This window comes from Nomascus leucogenys, chromosome 24 (genome assembly GCF_006542625.1).
Source record: "Nomascus leucogenys isolate Asia chromosome 24, Asia_NLE_v1, whole genome shotgun sequence".
NCBI lineage: Eukaryota > Metazoa > Chordata > Mammalia > Primates > Hylobatidae > Nomascus > Nomascus leucogenys.
In genome coordinates, this window is record NC_044404.1 from 19,911,284 (window position 1) to 19,931,992 (window position 20,709).

Consider the following 20,709-nt stretch of genomic DNA (forward strand, 5'->3'; position numbering starts at 1 on the left):
GCACCCGGCCGCTCCTCCGCGCGTGCGGGCCCCTCGCGGCGCCTCCCGGGCTCGGGAGACCCGGGCCCGCCGCCCGCCCGGCCCGCGGACGCCTCTTCCTCTCGCAGCCCCGCGGCGCTTGCCGCAGTCGCAGGCGGCGGAGCAGCCAGAGCGCCCCAGGTACCAGTGCGGGCGGGAGACGGAGGCGACCCTGCGGCCGGGTGGGGAGGGGGCGCCGCGCGGCCGCTGCCCTCCTCTTCCCGCGGGGCCTGGCGGCCCCGGCGAACCCCCGCGCCGCACAGGCCGTGTGCGCCCGATCCCGGTGCCTCCGCGCCAGCTGAGTCCTGCCTTTCCCAGGGGGGCTTTGCTCCGGCCCCTAGGCCCCCGTCCTGCGGACCCCGCCCTGGCACCCCACACGCCCACCGGCCGCGGGGAGCCTGCTCCGGCTCGAGAGCGCCCATTCATCCCCCGCACCCACCTCTCCGCGTTCCCACTTCCCCGCACTCTGACCCGGCTGGACGCCCCTCCCCTATCTTGCTGCCCGCCCCCTCCAGGGGGCTCTGTTCCCACCCCAGGGCGCCCATCCGACCTCTGCTTGACTTTCCGCCGCTTCCTTTAGGGGCCTCGGCTCATCGGGTGCCCCTCCCCAAACTTCCAACCCGTTTGCTCCAGGTGTCCCTGCCCCGTCCCCGAGGGCGCCCAAATAGCCACTCTGCGTCCTCCCGTAGTCGCTGCCCTCTGACCTAGCGCGACCCAGCGCCCCCGCCCATGTCCCGCCTCTCGCCTCCCCCGGGGGGCGTGGTGAGTCTCGGTCTGTTCTCACCGACGGTCCCCGTCCAGCCTGGGCTTCGCCGGGGCCCTCATCTGCCTTCCCGCCACCCTATCACGCCCTTGCCCTCCACCCCCGGTCCTCATGGTCCCAGAGCCGGGCCCCACCGCCAATAGCACCCTGGCCTGGGGGGCAGGGCCGCCGTCGGCCCCGGGAGGCAGCGGCTGGGTGGCGGCCGCGCTGTGCGTGGTCATCGCGCTGACGGCGGCGGCCAACTCGCTGCTGATCGCGCTCATCTGCACTCAGCCCGCGCTGCGCAACACGTCCAACTTCTTCCTGGTGTCGCTCTTCACGTCCGACCTGATGGTGGGGCTGGTGGTGATGCCGCCGGCCATGCTGAACGCTCTGTACGGGCGCTGGGTGCTGGCGCGCGGCCTCTGTCTGCTCTGGACAGCCTTCGACGTGATGTGCTGCAGCGCCTCCATCCTCAACCTCTGTCTCATCAGCCTGGACCGCTACCTGCTCATCCTCTCGCCGCTGCGCTACAAGCTGCGCATGACACTCCCGCGTGCCCTGGCGCTAGTCCTGGGCGCCTGGAGCCTCGCCGCACTCGCCTCCTTCCTGCCCCTGCTGCTGGGCTGGCACGAGCTGGGCCACGCACGGCCACCCGTCCCGGGCCAGTGCCGCCTGCTGGCCAGCCTGCCCTTCGTCCTCGTGGCGTCGGGCCTCACCTTCTTCCTGCCCTCGGGTGCCATATGCTTCACCTACTGCAGGATCCTGCTGGCTGCCCGCAAGCAGGCCGTGCAGGTGGCCTCCCTCACTACCGGCATGGCCAGCCAGGCCTCGGAGACGCTGCAGGTACCCGGGGTGCGCAGGGAGACCCAGGCTGTGGGATAGAGAGGAATGAGCAGTCCCTGGGGACCCCCTGGGCATCCCCACTTAGCACACATTTGCTCATGGCCCTGCGTGGCTGTTGGGAGCGCCCACCTTTCTTCTGAACTCCAGACCCGATGCCTGACCCACCCACCACAGGATAGCTCCGTCAGGATGGTGGTGCAGGCTTCTCCCACGTACCATGTGCAACAGGGAATTTATGGTGGCCCAACTCTCCCCATCTTTGCCTCCCTGGTCTTCCCCACCATTGCGGCATCACATGCCAGGAACTTAGGAATACTTTTCTCCCTCACCCTCGTGCCATTCATTAGCGAGACCTGTTGGTGCTGCTCTAAACAGGTGCCATCTCCCCTGCCACTTCTTACCCGGGAGGGTGCATAGACTTCTCCTGGCTCCCCTGCTTCTGCCGCAGACCCAGTACTCTCCATCTTCTGCATAGAAGCCGGAGCAATTAAAAAAGAAGTGATCATGTCGCTCCCCTGCTTCAGACTCTTCAGGCTCCCCACTGTGCTCCAGATAAAGAAAACCTGTCTCAGGATCTGGCCTCAGGATCCCGCACTGCCAACCTCTCCAGTGTCACCTCCCCTCTCCCTCTCTCTTACTCTGCAACAGCCTTGTGGCCTTTCTCACGGTTCTAGAAGGCCCTGGACTTACTTCTGTGCCCAGGTCTTTGCACCTGCTGTTCCCTGTGCCTGGAATGTTCTTCCCCTGGCTGCCTTCTTCCCAGGGGCCATCTTTGACCACCCTGTCTGCAGGCCCATCTGCACTCCCCATCTCTGTTATTCTCCATAAGAACAAGTCATAAGAATGACTTGCTCATTCTGCCTCCCTGACCCTCCAGGAAGGTCACACATAACGAGGTCAGTTTTTTTGGTTTTTTTTTTTTTTGAGACGGAGTCTCGCTCTGTCGCCCAGGCTGGAGTGCAGTGGCGCGATCTTGGCTCACTGCAACCTCCGCCTCACGGGTTTAAGTGATTCTTCTGCCTCAGTCTCCTGAGTAGCTGGGATTACAGGCACCCACCACTACGCCAGGCTAACTTTTGTATTTTTGGTAAAGACGGGGTTTCACCATATTGGCCAGGCTGGTCTTGACCTCCTGATCGAGGTCAGTTTTGATCCCCACTGTGCATAGTAGGTCCCATCTTGTTTCAGTGCCTGGGAATGGGGTAGGTGCTCTTAGCTCAAGGCCTTGCATTTTCTATAAGTGACTGCCTGCTCTTGCCATGCAGGCCGCAGTGCACCTGACTCCTATTGTCCACCCTGGAGGGGTGGGAGTGTAGACCGACCAGGCCTGAGACCCAGTGACTTAGGTTGCAGGTCTTGAGGAAAGTCCCAGCCGGGCTCTTTTGGTGTAGCCTTGGGTGGTGAAAGCTCTAGGAGGGTGGGGGTTGCATTAGAGGTCACTGGGCACATGGGGACTTGGCAGAGGGGTGAAAGGCTAATACCCTTCTTGGCAGTCCCCCAGACAAGCTTGCCTGTCCCACCCCAGTGGGTGAGGCCCAAAGTTGCCCCTGCCCATCACCTGGGGTGGGGGCAGGGCCCCACATGGACTGGGAGTCCTGGCTGCCACCCTGCTCCTTCTCCCTATCCATGCTCCCTGTAGAATATTCTTGAGCCTTGGCAGGTGGCTGGGACTCTGACTTGCTTCTTCATGGGTGGGATGGCTGCCTTGGGCCATATACCCTGGGTTCTTGTTTTTTTTGTTGTTGTTGTTATTGTTGTTTTTTAAGAGATAGAGTCTTGCTCTGTCACCCAGGCTGGAGGGCTGGACTGCAGTGGCGTGATTATAGCTCACTGCAGCTTAGAATTGATCATAGCTCATTCCAGCCTGAAGAGCTGGAATGCATTGGCACGATCATAACTCACTGAACTCTTGGGCTCAAGCGATCCTCCTGTCTCAGCCTCCCAAAGTGCTAGGATTACAGGCGTCCCTGGGTTCTTGAAAAGGAGTGTTTCACAAGCTTCAGGCATTCAAGAACTGCCTGGGGATATCTTCCTTAATGCCTCTTCCACCACCACCTCCACACCTCAAGCCACTTAATTCACATGCATTTGGCATTTTATTTATTTACTTATTAGACACAGGGTCTCACTATGTTGCCCAGGCTGGCCTCGAGCTCCCACTTCAGCCTCCCGAGTAGCTGGAATTGCAGGTGCATGCCCCCGTGCCTGGCATTCTTAGCATTTTCTTTAAATCATCTCTTTTATCTTTTTACTTCCATGAATTTGTGTAGAAAGAAAACTTCGTATCTCCTCTAGAAATGGAAAATCTGTATCCCTTGCCATGAATAGAAGGCGATCACAAACACCACTTCAGTGAAACTGAAGAAGCTCCAGCTGTATCACTGAAATGCAGCTTGGTGTGGTTGAGGTGATGCGCCTAGGGCCTGCTTTCTCTTTGTAGCGTGCTAGAAGGTATCACAAACATGATAGCATCAATGTGGGACTTTCTCTTGATGCACCTAGAAGAGCTGGAAGACAGCTGTAATGGGCTGACGTGCTCATTCTGTGATTCACTCATTTTATGGGGTGTCCCTTTACCATCTAAAATCATCTCCATTCCCACAGTTCAGAAAGCTCTGCTCTCATGACTAAGGATGTGAGAAGTTGGCTGGTCTGGGTGAGGTTGGGGCGGGAGAGATCAGGATTCCTAGTTCCAGCGGTGCCGGTACCACACAGATTTTCTTTCCATGAATCTCGCTGGCTGGTACTAGGCTTGAACCTGAATCTGTGGTCTTGGAACCTGGGCAGGAGTCTCCCAGGTGCTAACAGCTGCAGCCCCACAATCTGTGAGCACTCACTCTGTACCAGGCACTGAGCTAAACTTATTAATCCCCCAAACACCCAATGAGTCAAGTACTACCAGCACCCCTGTTAGACAGGTGGGGAAACTGAGGCTCAGAGAGGGAGGTGACTTGCCCAAGATTGCACAGTTGGTAAGTGAGGTTTAAGCTCAGATCTGGCTGGTGCCATCGCCCTGTGCTGGTGTGCTGCCTGTGGGCAGTGATGCTCTTGAAATGCTTTGCTCGGGGACCCTACACCTTGCCCCTTTTCTTCTCTGTGCCTTCTGGTCTCCTCTGTTGGGTCCTCCTGATCCGCCCAAGCCATGGCATCCCTAGGCCTCAGTCCCCGGAGCATCTCATCCTTTTTCCACATTTGCTCTGTTAGTGACCTCATCTTGTCTCGTAACTGAAAATATCACCCACACGCTGATGACTTCCTACCTGGGCTGCTTAAAGGCACGTGCCGCCACGCCCAGCTAATTTTTGTAGTTTTAGTAGAGACAGGGTTTCACCATGTTGGCCAGGCTGGTCTTGAACTCCTGACCTTATGTGATCTGCTAGCCTCGGCCTCCCAAACTGCTGGGATTACAGGCGTGAGCCACTGCACCTGGCCCTAATTGACTTCCTGATTCCATTCTTGCTCCCTTTCAACCTTCCACAGTGACCCCAATGATCCCTTTACAATGCAGTTCCTGCCGCTTCATTCCTCTGCTCTGGTGGCCTTGTGACTCACATCACCTGGCCCTCTGACCCTATCTGGCCTCCTCTCCTTCTGTAATCCCGCTTGTTTCTTCTCTTTCCGCCATACTGGCCTTCTTGCTGTTCCTTGAACACACCAAGCCCATTCTGCCTCACTTGCGGTTCCTTCTGCTTGGAGTGCCCTTTCTTCAGGTCTCCACCCTCTTCTCCCCCTAATTTCCATAATTTCCTTCCAGCCTCTGTTGAATTGCCTCCCCTAATCCCTCTCTCAAGAGCAGCACCTGTCACCCTCCCCAGGTCCTCTCCAGTCCTCATTTACTAAGTTATTTCTCTCAGCAGCACCTCCCACCTCCTGACGTGTTCTATACCTACCCATTTTTATTTATTTACTGTTTATTTCCTTCCTCTAGAATTTAGGCCTATGAGGGTGGGGAACTTGTTTTTCTGTTTTCTTTTCTTTTTTTTTTTGAGATGGAGTCTCACTCTCTCGCCCAGGCTGGAGTGCAGTGGCGTGATCTTGGCCCACTGCAACCTCCGCTTCCCAGGTTCAAGCAATTCTCCTGCCTCAGCCTCCCGAGTAGCTGGGACTACAGGTGCATATCGCCACACCGGGCTAATTTTTTGTATTTTAGTAGAGATGGGGTTTCACTGTGTTGCCCAGGCTGGTCTTGAACCCCTGAGCTCAGGCAATCCACCCGCCTTGGCTTTCTAAAGTGCTAGGATTACAGGCGTGAGCTACCGTGCCTGGCCTGTCTTTCTGTTTTCCCCCATGGTCTCAGGAATTAGGGGCACCTGGCACATTGTGGGTGCTCAGTATGTATTGATGGAAGGAACTCAGTGAACACAGTGCTTCAAGGAGCCTGGTATTCCAGCCCTGTTTGTGCGGTTGCCTGTTTTCTCATGCCTTTCAGAGTCACTTCTTGAGTGTCATGATCCTGAGCTTTTTATCGTGTGAATTCATTTGCTTGGTGACATGTATTGACACCTGCTTTGCACAGCAGCTGTTCTAGGTTGTGTATGTGGTGGTGAACGAGACCAACAGCACCTGCCCTCTTGAAATCTGTTCTAGTTAGGGGTACAGACATTAATCATCAAACTGTATCATGATGAGGATTATGGAGCTTATAAGAGGGGTGCCTCACCCGGCAAACATTCAAAATCTATTATTTACTGTGTATGTTTGAAGATGAAAGCAAAGCACTCACACCCAGCCCTAAAGTGAAAGGCTGGAGGGGTCTTCATGGGTTGGTTAGGCCAGCACCTTACTTCTAAGGCAGAGTGACTCAGGGGCCTCTCAAGCCAGAAATGTGTCTGTTCTAATCCCCCCGCTTTCTGGAAAGCCCATTCTCTTGGTTTGAACGTGACGTGTGCAAACTCTGCCTCTGTTCCTGCTTTCAAATCCACTCGGCTCCTAAGCAAGCCTCCTGCAGGCCATTTTCCTGATTGCCTGGTGAACGGCCTGCATTTTGGGAAATTGCATCTGGGATGCTGCCTCTACTTGGCCCTCCTGGGTCACCGCCCCTTTCTTCCCACCAGAGCTGGCCTGGAGGTGGAGGCCCCCTCAATGTTTGGACCTAAAGGAAGTGATGAGAATGAATCAGATGTGAGTGCCTTGGACCCCTTCCCTTTTCCTGTGCCCAGCCCCACTTAGCCTTGGCTTCCTGCCCCATTCCAGTCTCTAGCTTCCCTGCAGAGGGAAAGGAGCTGGGCATAGGTCTCGAGGCCCCAGTTCCTCTGGGGTCAGAACATGGGAGCTGGTCAGCCTTGAGCATTTCATCCCCTCTCCATATGTCTATTTATGGAAACGGGCTTTTAAAAGGCCACTGGTTGGCTTAGTGGTTTCCACCAGGTGTTCCCACCACCTCAGGGCTGGGAGGAAGGGGCCCAGCTTAGCACTGGGGCTGGGAGTGTGGGCTGGGAATGGAGGAAGAGCTGTGGGGCAGAGTGAGGAGCTACCGGGGCAGGGGAGTGTGTGTTGGGAGCAGGGTGGAAGGTGGGGGCCTGGATGTGGGTGGCACTGAGCCATCCTTGGGAGATTGTGGAGGGTCCAGGGTGTTAGGGACAGTTTCAGAGATGCAGCATGGGCCATCGGCTTGAGGGAGAGCCCAGCAGGAGAGGCCCAGCCTCCTCCTCTTCCTGGCAGGATTTCTGGGTCTCTGTGGCCCATAACCTCATCCCATCTCTACACCTCACCTTCCTCCCCACACCCACCCACCCTTCTCTCCTTCAGTTCCCATGTCTTCCTTCTGTGTGCTCCGTCTTCCCCTCCCCCTTCTCCTGTCCCATCAATTTCTCCTGCTTTTCCTCCTCCCCCTCCTTTTTTCACCCTCTCTCACCCAACTGAGCGTCATTCTGTCTTAGTGATCCATCTTCCCTTCCATCTCTGTCTTTCCTCCTCCTCAGAGGAGGAGGCTGTGATCACAGAAATATCTGTGAGGGGGAGGAGGGGGCCGAGCCAGGGAGAGGCTGGCAGAGTGACACTGCCGAGCATGGCAGGCTTGGCTGCTGCTCAGAGCCAGGCAGCCTGGTGCAGCCAGGGCTGGAGCAGGGGCTTGGGGGTCTGGCTGGTCAGGGTTCAAGCCCTGCCTCTTTTCCCTCATAGCTGGACGACCTTGGGCAAGGCATTTTACCTCCTTATGCTCCAGGGGTCATGACATCTATCACACAAGTCTGTTTGAAGAGTCAATTAGATAATATATATAAAATACCAGGCACATAGTAAGTGATCAACAAATTTCAGCTAGGCAGTGACTCACAACTGTAATCCCAACACTTTGGGAGGCCAAGGCAGGAGGATCCTTTGAAGCTAGGAGTTCGAGACCAGCCTGGGCAACATAGCAAGCTCCTGTCTCTAAAAATATATATAAAAAATTAGCCAGGCCTGGTGGCACATACCTGTAGTTACAGCTATTCGAAGAGGCTGAGGTGAGAGGATTGCTTGAGCCTAGGAGTTTGAGGGTGCAGTGAGGTATGGTCAATGCCACTGCATTCCAGCCCAGGCAACAGAGCAAGACCCCATCTTTAAAACAACAACAGTTGTTCGTGCCTGTCTTTTCCTGTTGTTGGTAAAATATATGTTTCTGGGGAGCTCACCACTTTGACCCTTTCTTTTTTTTTTTTTTTTTTTTTTTTTTGAGACGGAGTCTCGCTCTGTCGCCCAGGCTGGAGTGCAGTGGCGCAATCTCAGCTCACTGCAAGCTCCGCCTCCCGGGTTCACGCCATTCTCCTGCCTCAGCCTCCCGAGTAGCTGGGACTACAGGCACCCGCCACCACGCTCAGCTAATTTTTTTTTGTATTTTTAGTAGAGACGGGGTTTCACCGTGGTCTCGATCTCCTGACCTCGTGATCCGCCCACCTCGGCCTCCCAAAGTGCTGGGATTACAAGTGTGAGCCACTGTGCCCGGCCGACTTTGACCCTTTCTAGGGAAAAACATCACTGCTGTCACCAGCACCATCACCACCATTATCAAACAGCTGAGCCAGAGACTAGTAATAACGACAATCATAGCTAACACTTCTATGGGACTTCCTATGTGCCGGCACCATTCTAACTTTCAGTGTATTATTTTATTTTATCCTTATTATAATCCTATGAGGTAGATGCTGTTTTAATGCCATTTTACAGAACAGAAAGTGGAAGCATAGATGAAGTAACTTGCTTAAGGTCACTCCACTAGTTTGTAACAGAGCCAGGATTTGAAACCAGGCAGTCTGGCTCCAGAGTCTGTCTTGTAACTCTCACACTATGATCAGATGATGGTAAAAAAATTTAATTGTGGGCTGGGCGTGGTGGCTCACGCCTGTAATCCCAGCACTTTGGGAGGCCGAGGTGGGCGGATCACCTGAGATCGCGAGTTTGAGACTAACATGGAGAAACCCCATCTCTACTAAGGTACAAAATTAGATGTGTATGGTGGTGCACACCTGTAGTCCCAGCTACTTGGGAGACTGAGGCAGAAGAATCGCTTGAACCCGGGAGGCGGAGGTTGTGGTGAGCTGAGATCGTGCCATTGCACTCCAGCCTGGGCAACAAGAGCGAGACTTCGTCTCAAAAAATAAATAAATAAATAAAATTAATTGCATAAAGGAATACATAAATATACTTTAAAAATTCAACAATAGGGATGAAGGAAAAGACCTCCAAATTCCAGCTAATCACCTTTCACTCCCAGGGACATGCATCAATTTAGGATATGTCCTTCTAGGTCTTTTTTTTTTTTCTGTTAGGACAGGGTGTCACTCTGTCACCCAGGCTGGAGTGCAGTGGTACAACCACGGCTCACTGCAGCTTTGACCTCTTCTGACTCAGGTGATCCTCCCACCTCAACCTCCCCAGTAGCTGGGGCTACAGACACACATCACCATGCCTGGCTAATTTTTGTATTTTTTGTAGAGATGGGGTTTCACCACGTTGCCCAGGCTGGTCTTGAACTCCTGGACTCAAGCAATCCACCTGCCTCGGCCTCCCAAAGTGCTGGGATTACAGGTGTGAGCCACTGCACCTGGCCCTTCCGGGTCATTCTCTATGTGCTTATGTATTTATACAGGTACCTAAAGAAACTTAGTGCTTTGTGTTGGATATTGTTTTTTAAACAAATAGAATCATGCTGTATCTATTACTTTGCAAGCTGCTATTATAATTTAATAATCATGGAGATCTTTTCATTTGATTGATTCATTCTTTTAAAACATCTGTGTAGTATTCTGTAGTGGGAATGCACCATGGTTTATTTAAACCACTCTTCTCTTTTTATTTTTTTGAGACAAACTCTCACTCTGTCACCCAGGCTGGAGTGTGGTGGTGTGATCTCGGCTCACTGCAGCCTCCACCTCCTGGGTTCAAGTGATTCTCCTGCCTCAGCCTCCTGAGTAGCTGGGACTACAGGCATGCACCACCACACCTGGCTAATTTTTGTATTTTTAGTAGAGACAGGGTTTCGCCATGTTGGCCAGGCTGGTCTCGAACTACTGACCTCAAGTGATCTGCCCACCTTGGCCTCCCAAAGGGCTGAGATTATAGGCGTGAGCCACCACACCCAGCCTAAACCACTCTTCTTTTGATGGACATTAAGGCTGTTTCCAATTTTTTCCTATCACGAGTAGTGCTGTGGGACACATTCTTGGATGTGTCAAGCATGCAGACATGAATGTAGGTGTTGGCTGGAAGCTGTACGTGCGATTGTTGGCTGGAAGGGCCCTGGATTGTCCTTCAGGAAGCTGCCCTCTGACACTGATACAGACGGGAGATGCAAATGACAGGACATGGCCCTGAGGGGCTGCGAGGTGCTTACAGGGGAGAGAGAATCCAGAAGGGTGATGCCAGCATCAGCCAGATGCCGGGGTGTGGACTAGTGACTGCCATTGGCTTCTGATCCATGAGGGCCTCTTGCTGACAGTGGTGGGGTTTCTGTAACCCCACCCTGACTGGGCCCATGGATGCCATCTCCAAAGGTGGAAGCAGCTTGGTGAAGTGGGCAGAGTGGAGTTCCTGAGGCCAGAAATGATGGAATCCCCAGCTCAACTCTCAACTGCTGTGTGACTTCTGGCAAGTCATTTTGCCTCTCCGAGTCTCAGTTGTCTCATCTGCAAAATGGGGATGACAATGCCTACCTCTCACAAAGACTGAACAACCTAATGACTATCAAATGCTGATGTGTAGTAAGTGCTCAAGAAATGGGGATGATAATGCTGATTTGGGGCCACTCAGGTTTTGCGTGGAGGCCTTGTACTGGAACAGTGTGACCTTGGGAAGGGTAGAGTGTCCTCTACCCTTTCTGAGTCTCAGTTTCCTTCTCTCTTTCCTCTTGCCTGTGTTCTTGAGTCAACTCTCTGGAAAGCAGAGGAGAAAGAAAAACCTGGAATTGTTCCCAGGGAGACTAGAAAGGGAATCTCAGTTCATCTTCACCCCATTCTCTGGAGCTCCTTTCCCCAGTGATTGACCTGAGATATTCCCCCTAGTGCCTCAGTTTCCCCCATGCCCTAGAGCTCTGATAAGATCAGGGCTGCCTCCTGTCCCCTGCCCTCCTCAGGTCACTAAGGGTCAAAGTGATGCCTAGATGAGTGTCTCATCCCTCTCCATGCCGTCTATTCCCATTGATGGCAGCAATTTGAAGGTGTGGCAGGTCTTAGGAGATTCTTCTGGGGAAGCAGGAGCCTCTTCCTCCAGGCCGACCATGATGTGGTCACAAAAGCCATATAGAGTCCGCTCTGGAGGAGAGAAAACTAGAGGAGGAGGGAGGAGAGTAAGACCCTCTTTTGCTCCCTCACTAACTTGGAATGACTTTGGAGCAGACTTGTGTATGATGGGGTGGAGTCGGAGGAGAGCATCCTCTAGTCATAGCATCTGAGCTGCAGCCTGGTGACTCAGAGCATTTGTCTTGGTGTCTGTGCTGCTTTTGGGAGGCCAGAGCTGCTGGCAGAAGGACAGGCTCCCCAGCAGTGCTCAAAATCACCCCAACGTCACAGCACATATCACTGAAACAGCAACATGGCTACCAGGCATTTAGCACCTACTCAGTGTCAGACACTATGCATGCATTTATTATCCACAGCTTCACAGCAACGCCGTAAGCTGAGTATCATTTCTCCCATTTTGCAGATGTGGAAACAGAGGCTCTCTCAAGATCACAGAGTGAGTAAGTGGTAGAGGCATGATTTGAAGCCAGATCACCTGTCTTACAAGCCCAGCTTTTGCCTCTGTACAACGCTGTCGCACCAAGACAGAAGGGAGAAACCAAGGCCTCTGTTGTGAATTTGTATAACCTTGATATTTGTACAACCAGATTTCATGTGAAGAAACACGTTGAGGGGTGGGGATTACAATGTGCTTCGTCTCCCTGCCCCAGCAACCTCCTTGCCATTTCGGAGTTAGAATTCCAGCTCCTATGAAAAGACCGCATGTAGTTGGCGTTTCAGCACCATGGACAAGACACCAACTCTGGAGGCCTAGAAAGAGCAGGGGCTGGAGGCGAGGGCATGCGCAGCAGAGTGGGGTGGGGTGTTGGCTTTGGTGCTCCCTGGAGTTGACACATCTTGGCTTTGCCTCCTCCGCCTTTCCATCTGCGGAAGGTTGCCTGGGAATCTGGCTCTGCTCCTGCCTCCTTCTGACCTCATCTCCCCACATCCAACCCACCTCTGGCCTCGAGAACTAAGCAGGGCTCTCACGCAATTTAGGAACTGGACAAATCCCAGTGCCAGGAAAATCCCTGGCTGTCAAAGCCCAGATGTGTTCACAGACAGCAAACACACCCTTTGCGTAGCTCATGATGAATTGTGCACACCACTGCCCACGGGAATTAAATAGGAAATAGAGGTGGGCCTAATTTTGTGTAAATCTAATATATGAAAATCCACATTGATTACAGAAACACATGGTTTAGAGGAGGGCTTCACATCCCAGCTTTCACGGACTCCTAGGGGTTTCTGGTGGAAACCTAGAGACTTCAAGGTCATCTCTGAACCTTCTGGAAGTGTGGAACGTTGTTTTCTTGTCTGTGTGTGTGTATAAAAATTTATAAGCCTTTTATTTTCTGGGGAGGGGTGTGTGTGTGTGTGTGCAGATTTTGTTAGCTTTTCAAAGGGCTCATGAAGTTTAACAAGTGAAGAGCACTGCTGAGCTAAAGAATCATCCAGCTCAGAGAGCCCTTTGGAACTGTGGGGGCCAGTTTGCAAAGTCAAATTCTAACCTCCCCGGGCCCATGCCTTCCTTTCAGTGGCTGCTGGGAAGTAGCTTCTTTCTCCTCTTCCCTCCTACCCCCTCCTCCTCTTCCTGTCCACTTTTGAGAATGGAGATGCCTGCCAGTTCACAGTATAATTGAGTTGTAAAATGCCAAGGTCACCAGCATCCTTAGGAACCTATAAGAGATTTAGCTGCAAACATTGGCTTTGTGCACACATTCTCCAAAAAGCCTTTCTATTTTGTGGGGCTCAAGAGTAATTGCCCAGGCAAGACTATTGCTCCCAAATATGAAGAGAATCCACATACAAAGCAATTGTCAAGCTCTGGACAGTAACAGGTCCTCTTTTTCAAGTACTGTTCAATTGCAATTGATTTTGTGTGTGTCTCGCTCTGTCACCCAGGCTTGGAGTGCAGTGATGCAACCTTGGCTCACTGCAACTTCCACCTCCTGGGTTCAAGCAATTATCCTGCCTCAGTCTCCCGAGTAGCTGGGATTACAGGTGCCTGCCACCATGCCTGGCTAATTTTTGTATTTTTAGTAGGGGCAAGGTTTCACCCTGTTGGCCAGGCTGGTCTCAAACTCCTGACCTCAAGTGATCTGCCTGCCTTGGCCTCCCAAAGTGCTGGGATTACAGGCGTGAGCCACTGCGCCCAGTCAATTGCAATTGATTTCTGTAGCACTAAAGGCTTTGGAAGGTGCTGGGCTCATTGTAATAAGTGTGTTGGCCTGTGTTACGTATTGTCTTTGCAGGGATGGTTGTTCTTCTGAACCATCTGATTTGTGTTTCAGGTATTGTTCTGTTTCATTGCACTTCCTAGAGCTCCTTATGAAATTCTGGGTCAGGATCAGGGCTCAGTGTGGGACCAGGATCAGGGCTCAGTCTAGGTCCACGCTTGAGGCTTGGTTTGAGAACTCGGTTATGTAGGGCTTTATGGTAGGTGTCAGGGTTCAGTGGGGGACCAAGGTCAGAGCTTAGTTTATTGCTGATGTCAGGGCTTGGCCTGGAGTCAGGGTCAGGGCTCGGTCTAGGACTCTAGTTGGAACTCAGTCAAGGAACAGGGCTCAGTTTAATCCTGGCACTAGGGCTCAGTCTAGAATTAGGATTGAAGCTCAGTCTGTGGCTAGGATCAGGGTCAGACGGGGGCCCTTTCTCAATGGACTCACGTGGCCTTCCTTTCTGCAGGTGCCCAGGACCCCACGCCCAGGGGTGGAGTCTGCTGACAGCAGGCGTCTAGCCACGAAGCACAGCAGGAAGGCCCTGAAGGCCAGCCTGACACTGGGCATCCTGCTGGGCATGTTCTTTGTGACCTGGTTGCCCTTCTTTGTGGCCAACATAGTCCAGGTAATGCCGCAGCAGGGGGTAGGTGAGTCCGGCCCTTGCAGGAGAGGACCTGGATCCCAGCCCAGGCAATGGGGACAGGGGAGGGCAGGCTGCCTCTCGTGGTGCATGTGTGTGTGTCTGCTCCATCCGTGCTGGGAAGGGTGGCCTGGGTCCCTGCCCTGGGACCAGGCATGACGCATCCCCTCCCCTCAGGCCGTGTGCGACTGCATCTCCCCAGGCCTCTTCGATGTCCTCACGTGGCTGGGTTACTGTAACAGCACCATGAACCCCATCATCTACCCACTCTTCATGCGGGACTTCAAGCGGGCGCTGGGCAGGTTCCTGCCATGTCCACGCTGTCCCCGGGAGCGCCAGTCCAACCTGGCCTCGCCATCACTGCGCACCTCTCACAGCGGCCCCCGGCCCGGCCTTAGCTTACAGCAGGTGCTGCCGCTGCCCCTGCCGCCGGACTCAGACTCGGACTCAGACGCAGGCTCAGGCGGCTCCTCAGGCCTGCAGCTCACGGCCCAGCTGCTGCTTCCTGGCGAGGCCACCCGGGACCCCCCGCTGCCCACCAGGGCTGCTGCTGCCGCCGTCAACTTCTTCAACATCGACCCTGCGGAGCCCGAGCTGCGGCCGCATCCACTTGGCACCCCCACGAACTGACCTGGGCTTGGGGCTGGCCAGTGGGGAGCTGGATTGAGCAGAACCCAGACCCCGAGGGCTTGGGCCAGCTCCTGGCTAAGACTAGGAGGCTGCAGGTCTCCTAGGAGCCCTCTGAGCTCCAGGGGGTTGCGCAGAGCTGGCCCCTGCTGCCATCTCCAGGCCCCTTACCTGCAGGGATCATAGCTGACTCAGATACCGTGTTCTGAAGGATGCTCCACTGTTGAGCGTAACGTGTGTGTGCAGAGGATGGGCTGGAGGACTCTGGATGTTGGGGAGAAGGACCTCTTGGTTCAGGTTGGGATGAAAACAATCATGGTCTTTGCCCATTCTCTCAGGCTGGACGGGAGGGAATGCCCCCACCCGCAGGCATGGATTAATGCTGGGCTGAACCCCTTGCTACTCACAGTGTAGTCCATGGACGATCAGCATTGCCATCACCTTTGGGAGTTTGTGAAAAATGCACATCTCTGCCCCTGCCCAGACCTGCTGAGTCAGAACTGCATGTTACCAAGATCCCAGGTGAATCACATGCCCATTACAGTTTGAGATGTGCTGCCTTAGATGATCTTTAACCCTCAGAATGATTTGCTGGAGGGTTTTGGACCTGCCAGTCTCCCCTCCCTGGTATATATGTGGCAGCAGCTGCACCTGGGAGGCAGGCAAGCATGCATGTGGGCCTCTGCTCTACCACCTGTGAGCTCTGGGGCCTGACACGAGTTACTTAACCTCTCCGAGTCTCGGTTATTCCATGTGTAAGGTAGAGAAATGATGCCTATCTTGCAGGGTTGTCTTGAGAATTAAGACAGTGTGTACCCAGCACCCAGTACATGGTCAGTTAAGTGGTACGTTCTGTTGTTACGACCCCCAGCTATCCAGCCCCCTGGCCTCTCTGGCTGTGTGTCAGGAAGGGCTCTTTGTTCCCGTTGTTCTCTTTCCATTTGCCTCCCCCTCTTCAGCCCCGGCCTGGCTTCCCAAAGCCTGACTCTGGTTCCCCAACTCCCTGTTCTGGCTCCTGGGTGGGGACCCCATCTCTCAGTGACCCTCCCAGCTCCCAAGCTGCTGCACTGCCTCTCCTGGGGGCAAAAGAGGCCGGTGGCAGTTTCTTTTTCAGCCTCAGGACTGGTTTTCCTCGATCCTGGGGGGGTCCTTGGACCTAGATGGGAACAACTGATGGAAATAAATCCAGCCCCTTGCCCACCTCCCTCTGGCCTTCCCTGGGGTCAGTGAGAGAAATGGGAATGGTAGCTACTTGGGTCAGCACAGCCGAGTCGAAGAAGAGCTGTCCCTGGTGTGGGGTGGGGCCCACGAGGCGGCAGGTGGACTCCGGCACAGGGGCCTTGGTTTCTGGGGGCAGGGGGTTGGGGAACTCCTGGTTGCCACAGTTTACCTGCCATCGGTCCCTTTTCAGCCCTGCCTCCCCCAAGTTCCATCAACACAAACTCCCAGGGGGTCCTCCACGCCTGGCCTGGCCCTCTTCTTGGTGCTGATGAGACACAACTCTGGCCCCGGCCGCTGGCCACTGAGGGGCCATGGTGCTTGTGGGGCTTCCCCTATCCCCCAGGCCTGCCCAAGGGACTCTCAATAAACTCTAGCTGAAGGCAGTGGCTGTGGTGTGGACTGGATTCAACTGAGGGGCCACTCGGGGCTTGAGAAGCAGCTGGTGTTGTGGGGAGGCCTGGGTGTAGATGTCCTGGGTTCTGGTCCAGAGTCTGCCCCTTCAATCTGGGACCCCAGCAAAATCCTTTCCCCTTTCAGATCCTCCATTTTCCATGTATGACATAAGCAGTTTAGTTTAAAAGCAACAAGAGTTGCATAAATATTTGTTTTTAAATTTTGTGTTTTAAGAGTTGCAGTTGGCCAGGTGCGGTGGCTCACGCCTGTAATCCCAGCACTTTGGAAGGCCGAGGCGGGTGGATCACGAGGTCAGGAGATTGAGACTCATCCTGGCTAACACGGTGAAACCCCCGTCTCTACTAAAAATACAAAAAATTAGCCGGGTGCGGTGGTGGGTACCTGTAGTCCCAGCTACTCGGGAGGCTGAGGCAGGAGAATGGCGTGAACCTGGGAGGCGGAGCTTGCAGTGAGCCGAGATCGCGCCATTGCACTCCAGCCTGGGTAAAAGAGCAAGACTCTGTCTCAAAAAAAAAAAAAAAAAAAAAAGAGTTGCAGTTGGCTGGGCATGGTGGCTCATGCCTGTAATCCCAGCACTTTGGGAGGCTGAGGCGGGTGGATCATCTGAGGTCAGGAGTTGGAGACCAGTCTGGCCAATATGGTGAAACCCCATCTCTACTAAAAATACAACAAATTAGCTGGGTGTGGTGGCAGGTGCCTTAATCCCAGCTACTCGGGAGGCTGAGGCAGGAGAATCCTTTGAACCCGGCAGGTGGAGGTTGCAGTGAGCTGAGATCATGCCATTGCACTCTAGCCTGGTGACAAGACAAGACTCTGTCTCAAAAAAAAAAAAGAAAAAAAAGAGTCGGAGTCTCACTCACTCTGTCACCCAGGCTGGAGTGTTGTGGCACAATCATAGCTCACTGCAGCCTTGAGCTCCTGGGCTCAGGTAATCCTCCTGCCTTAGCCTCTTGAGTAGTTGGCAGTGGCTAATTTTTTTATTTTAATTTTTTGTCGAGACCGGGTCTCGCTATGTTGCCCAACCCCTGGCCTCAAACAATCCTCCCACTTTGGCCTCCCAAAGTGCTGAGATTACAGGTGTGAGCCGAGCCATAAACGTGTGTTGAATGAACAAATGAATACAAATGAATACACACGCACCTGAGCAGGGATCTGGCTCCTATGTTCTACGACTCTAATTTCTGCTGCCCTCCTCCCACCTCCCCCAGAGCTTGTCAGTCCTTCCTCTGCCTGGGCCTTGATTTCTCCATCTGCACAAGAGTGCATTATCTCTGGCCCTGTCATTCAGGGACTGTGGGAGGAACAAAGAGGAAGGCTCTCACGGATGCAGACCCAGCGGCTTGGGACTTGGGCATTGGAGTCTGACATACAGGGGCCTGGAACTTGGCTCCATCATTAATCAGCTGTTCGGGCTTCAGCAGGTTACCTGATCTCTCTGAGCCTCAGTTTCCCCAAATATAAAATGAAGATAATAATAGTCCCTACCTCACAGGATTGCTGTGAATGCCAACTGACACAACCCAGGCAACCACTTGGTATGTGGTAATGCTCAAGAAGTGGTAGCTTCTTCTTCTTATTATTATTGCTGTTGTTATCCCCTCTGTTCCTGCTACAGGAAATTCTTTCCATGTAAAATTCATTCTTGTCCCCAGGCCTAGTTCACAGCCATACTGAATGCAATTCAGCATGTATTCACCATGCTCTGTTAGTTGTGTCCAGATGTTGCATGATGGGGGAGCACACTCACATTGTGTCTGTGTGATGAATGTCCCTGAAGTTGTGCAGTGCACAACCTGCATGGCTGTACAGGGCAGATCTGATTGGATCTCCTAAGAGCAGGAGTGAGCTGCCTTCTTTGTACCTGCGCCTGCTCTGTTGCTGCCAGTTGATGGTGCCTGTCAGCTAGTGGGCAGCCCTGGAGTATGGATGGAAGAGCAGGCATGCACCTGGTTTTATTGAGGCCAGGGGAGAGCTGGTGTGGGAGCCTCAGGCCCCAGAGAGCCCTTGGGACCTCCTGATGGCCAGCCAGACTCCAAAGCTATGAGAAGAAGTACAGAAAGCCCACAGTTGGTTTCCAGTCCTGGGACTCTAACCTGTGCTTGGTTGACTCTGCAGGTCTCTGATGAGGGGGCGGCTGCTCCCTGGTGGGGATCCTCTGGGGACAGGCAGCTTCCCAAGGTGGGCATGTTCGCTCCTCCAAATTCCCCTTCCTTCCTTCCATTTCCTTTCCCTTTCAGTTCCAATTCCTTCAATTTAGGAGAGACCTGTGGAAATCCTGCACCTCCAGAACTCCTGGGAGGAACCCGAGGGTGTAAGAGAGAGCTGCATATGGAGACCGGGGAAGACGGCTCAGGTCCCCTGCTGTGGTCAGTCCAGCCCCGTGCTGGGGCCCTGGGTCTTGCAGGCACAATCGGGGCAGCCCAGTGGGTTGGGGTCCATGCCATGGCTGCAGATGGGGGGCCTTTCAGGGCTGGCAGCAGCAGGAAGGGAGGTCCCTTCAGATTGGTCCAGCCCTACCGGCACCTGGGCTTGGCTGGGGTCTGTGGACATGGCCAATTTGGAGGTGTCTCCGGATGTGGGACCCTGGGTTTGCCCAACCTGGTGGGGGGTCTCGCCTGATGAGGCGGCGGCTGCTGCCTGGCGAGGCTCCTTGGAGGGCAGGCAGCCTGGGGCCAGCACCAAGAGGCCCTTCTCGTCCCAGCCTGGCTTGGTGCAGATGCCCACGGCCTTCAGGATGGCATCCATCTGCTTGGCATAGTCCAGGTGGCCGCTGACCTGCAGGAGACAGTGAGTGAGCACCACGGTGGGTGTGCGGAGCCCAGCCCTCCCCAGGGACCTCTAGCCAAACTTTTGGGCCTCAGCCTTGCCCTGAGCATCCGCAGCCAACCGATCACCAAACCCATGACTCCATCTCTCAGTGGCTCTCAAATCCAGAGTGGGTGGGAAGGCTCTATGTTCAAAGCTGTTCTAGGATTTATTAAATAAAGATGAAGGATGTGTCTCTAAAAAATCTGGATCCTTTGGGGGCAGGAAGGAACCTCCTGATAAACAGAAAGGTGGAGGAGTAGAAGCTCTCATTCTTTGCCCGAGGCTTTTTTTTTTTCTTTTTGAGACAGGATCTTGCTCTGTTGCTCAGGCTGCGGTGCTGTGGCACGATCTTGGCTCATTGCAACCTCCATCTCCCAGGTTCAAGCGATCTTCCTGCCTCAGCTTCCTAAGTAGCTGGGATTATAGGCGTGTGCCACCATGCCAGTAATTTTTTGTATCTTTAGCAGAGAAGGGGTTTCACCATGTTGGCCAGGCTGGTCTCGAACTCCTGGCCTCAAGTGATCCACCACCGGCCTTAGCCTCCCAAAGTGTTGGGATTACAAGCGTGAGCCACTGCGCCTGGCAGCTTTTTTTTTTTTTTTTTTTTTTTTTTTTTTAAGGGATGAGCTTTTTGTTTAAACAGCATGAGAAAAAAGAAAAATGAGAGAGAGAGAGATGGGCTCTCTCTCTCTCATCCAGGCTGGAGTGCAGTGGTACAACCATAGCTCACTGCAGCCTTGACCTCCTGGGCTCTAACGATCCTCCCACCTCAGCCTCCTGAGTAGCTGGGATTACACATGCATGCTACCATGCCTGGCTAATTTTTAAATGTTGTGTAGAGATGGGGTCTCCTATGTTGCCCAGGTCTTGAACTCCTGGCTTCAAGAAATCCTGCTGCCTCAGCCTCCCAAAGTGCTGGGATTACAGGCCTGAGCCACTGTGCCCAGCCAATGCCTGCAGCTCTAGGCTACCCCAGAAGGGCTCTGCTACTCACTGGTTGTGACACCCTGGTCAGGCCCCTCTGCCCCTCTGGCTCTCAATTTCCTCCACTGTAAAAAGGGGAACACAAGGGTAGTTTCACCAGTGGTTGGCTGTGAGGATTTTCCCTGGAAAAGTCCCCAAATTGGAAAGAAAGCTATGGCATAGACTGCAAGGTGCTGGCTACAACTCACTCTCCCGTTTCTTATTTAGTCACAAGGACTCAAATTTATAGCTGGGCACACTCCCCAGGCTTCCTTGCAGCTAGGAATAGCACTGTGACTAGTTTTGGCCCATGAGCTGAAGCAGTAGTGTGATGTGGTGTTCCTTGGAATTCTCTTTAAGAGGAGGAGTGCTCTTCTTCCCTCATGTCCTCTTTCCTGCTGGCTGGAATTCAGACAAGATGGCCAGAGCTTGAACAGCCATCTTGGGCCATGAGTCAGCCCACTAAGGAAGGCAGAACAAGTAGCAATAGGGAAATTTGGTCCCTGAAGACTGTGG

At 53.8% G+C, this 20,709-nt stretch overlaps 2 protein-coding genes across 2 annotated transcripts in view; one reads left to right on the plus strand and one right to left on the minus strand.

Annotated features, from left to right (window-relative positions):
• HTR6 (5-hydroxytryptamine receptor 6) lies at positions 1-16,391 on the plus strand. The gene is made up of 3 exons (XM_003271729.4): positions 1-1,606; positions 13,987-14,145; positions 14,338-16,391. Exons 1-3 carry the CDS (start codon positions 893-895, stop codon positions 14,788-14,790), a joined length of 1,326 nt encoding a protein of 441 aa, XP_003271777.3. The 5' UTR covers positions 1-892; the 3' UTR covers positions 14,791-16,391.
• A 1,569-nt stretch (positions 16,392-17,960) lies between these two features.
• Positions 17,961-20,709, minus strand: part of TMCO4 (transmembrane and coiled-coil domains 4) — a 114,107-nt gene continuing 111,358 nt past the window's right edge. Inside the window, exon 15 of the mRNA XM_030805724.1 lies at positions 17,961-19,197. Within this exon, the coding sequence (XP_030661584.1) occupies positions 18,790-19,197 (408 nt within the window). The 3' untranslated portion in view covers positions 17,961-18,789. The remainder of the gene's footprint in view (positions 19,198-20,709) is intronic.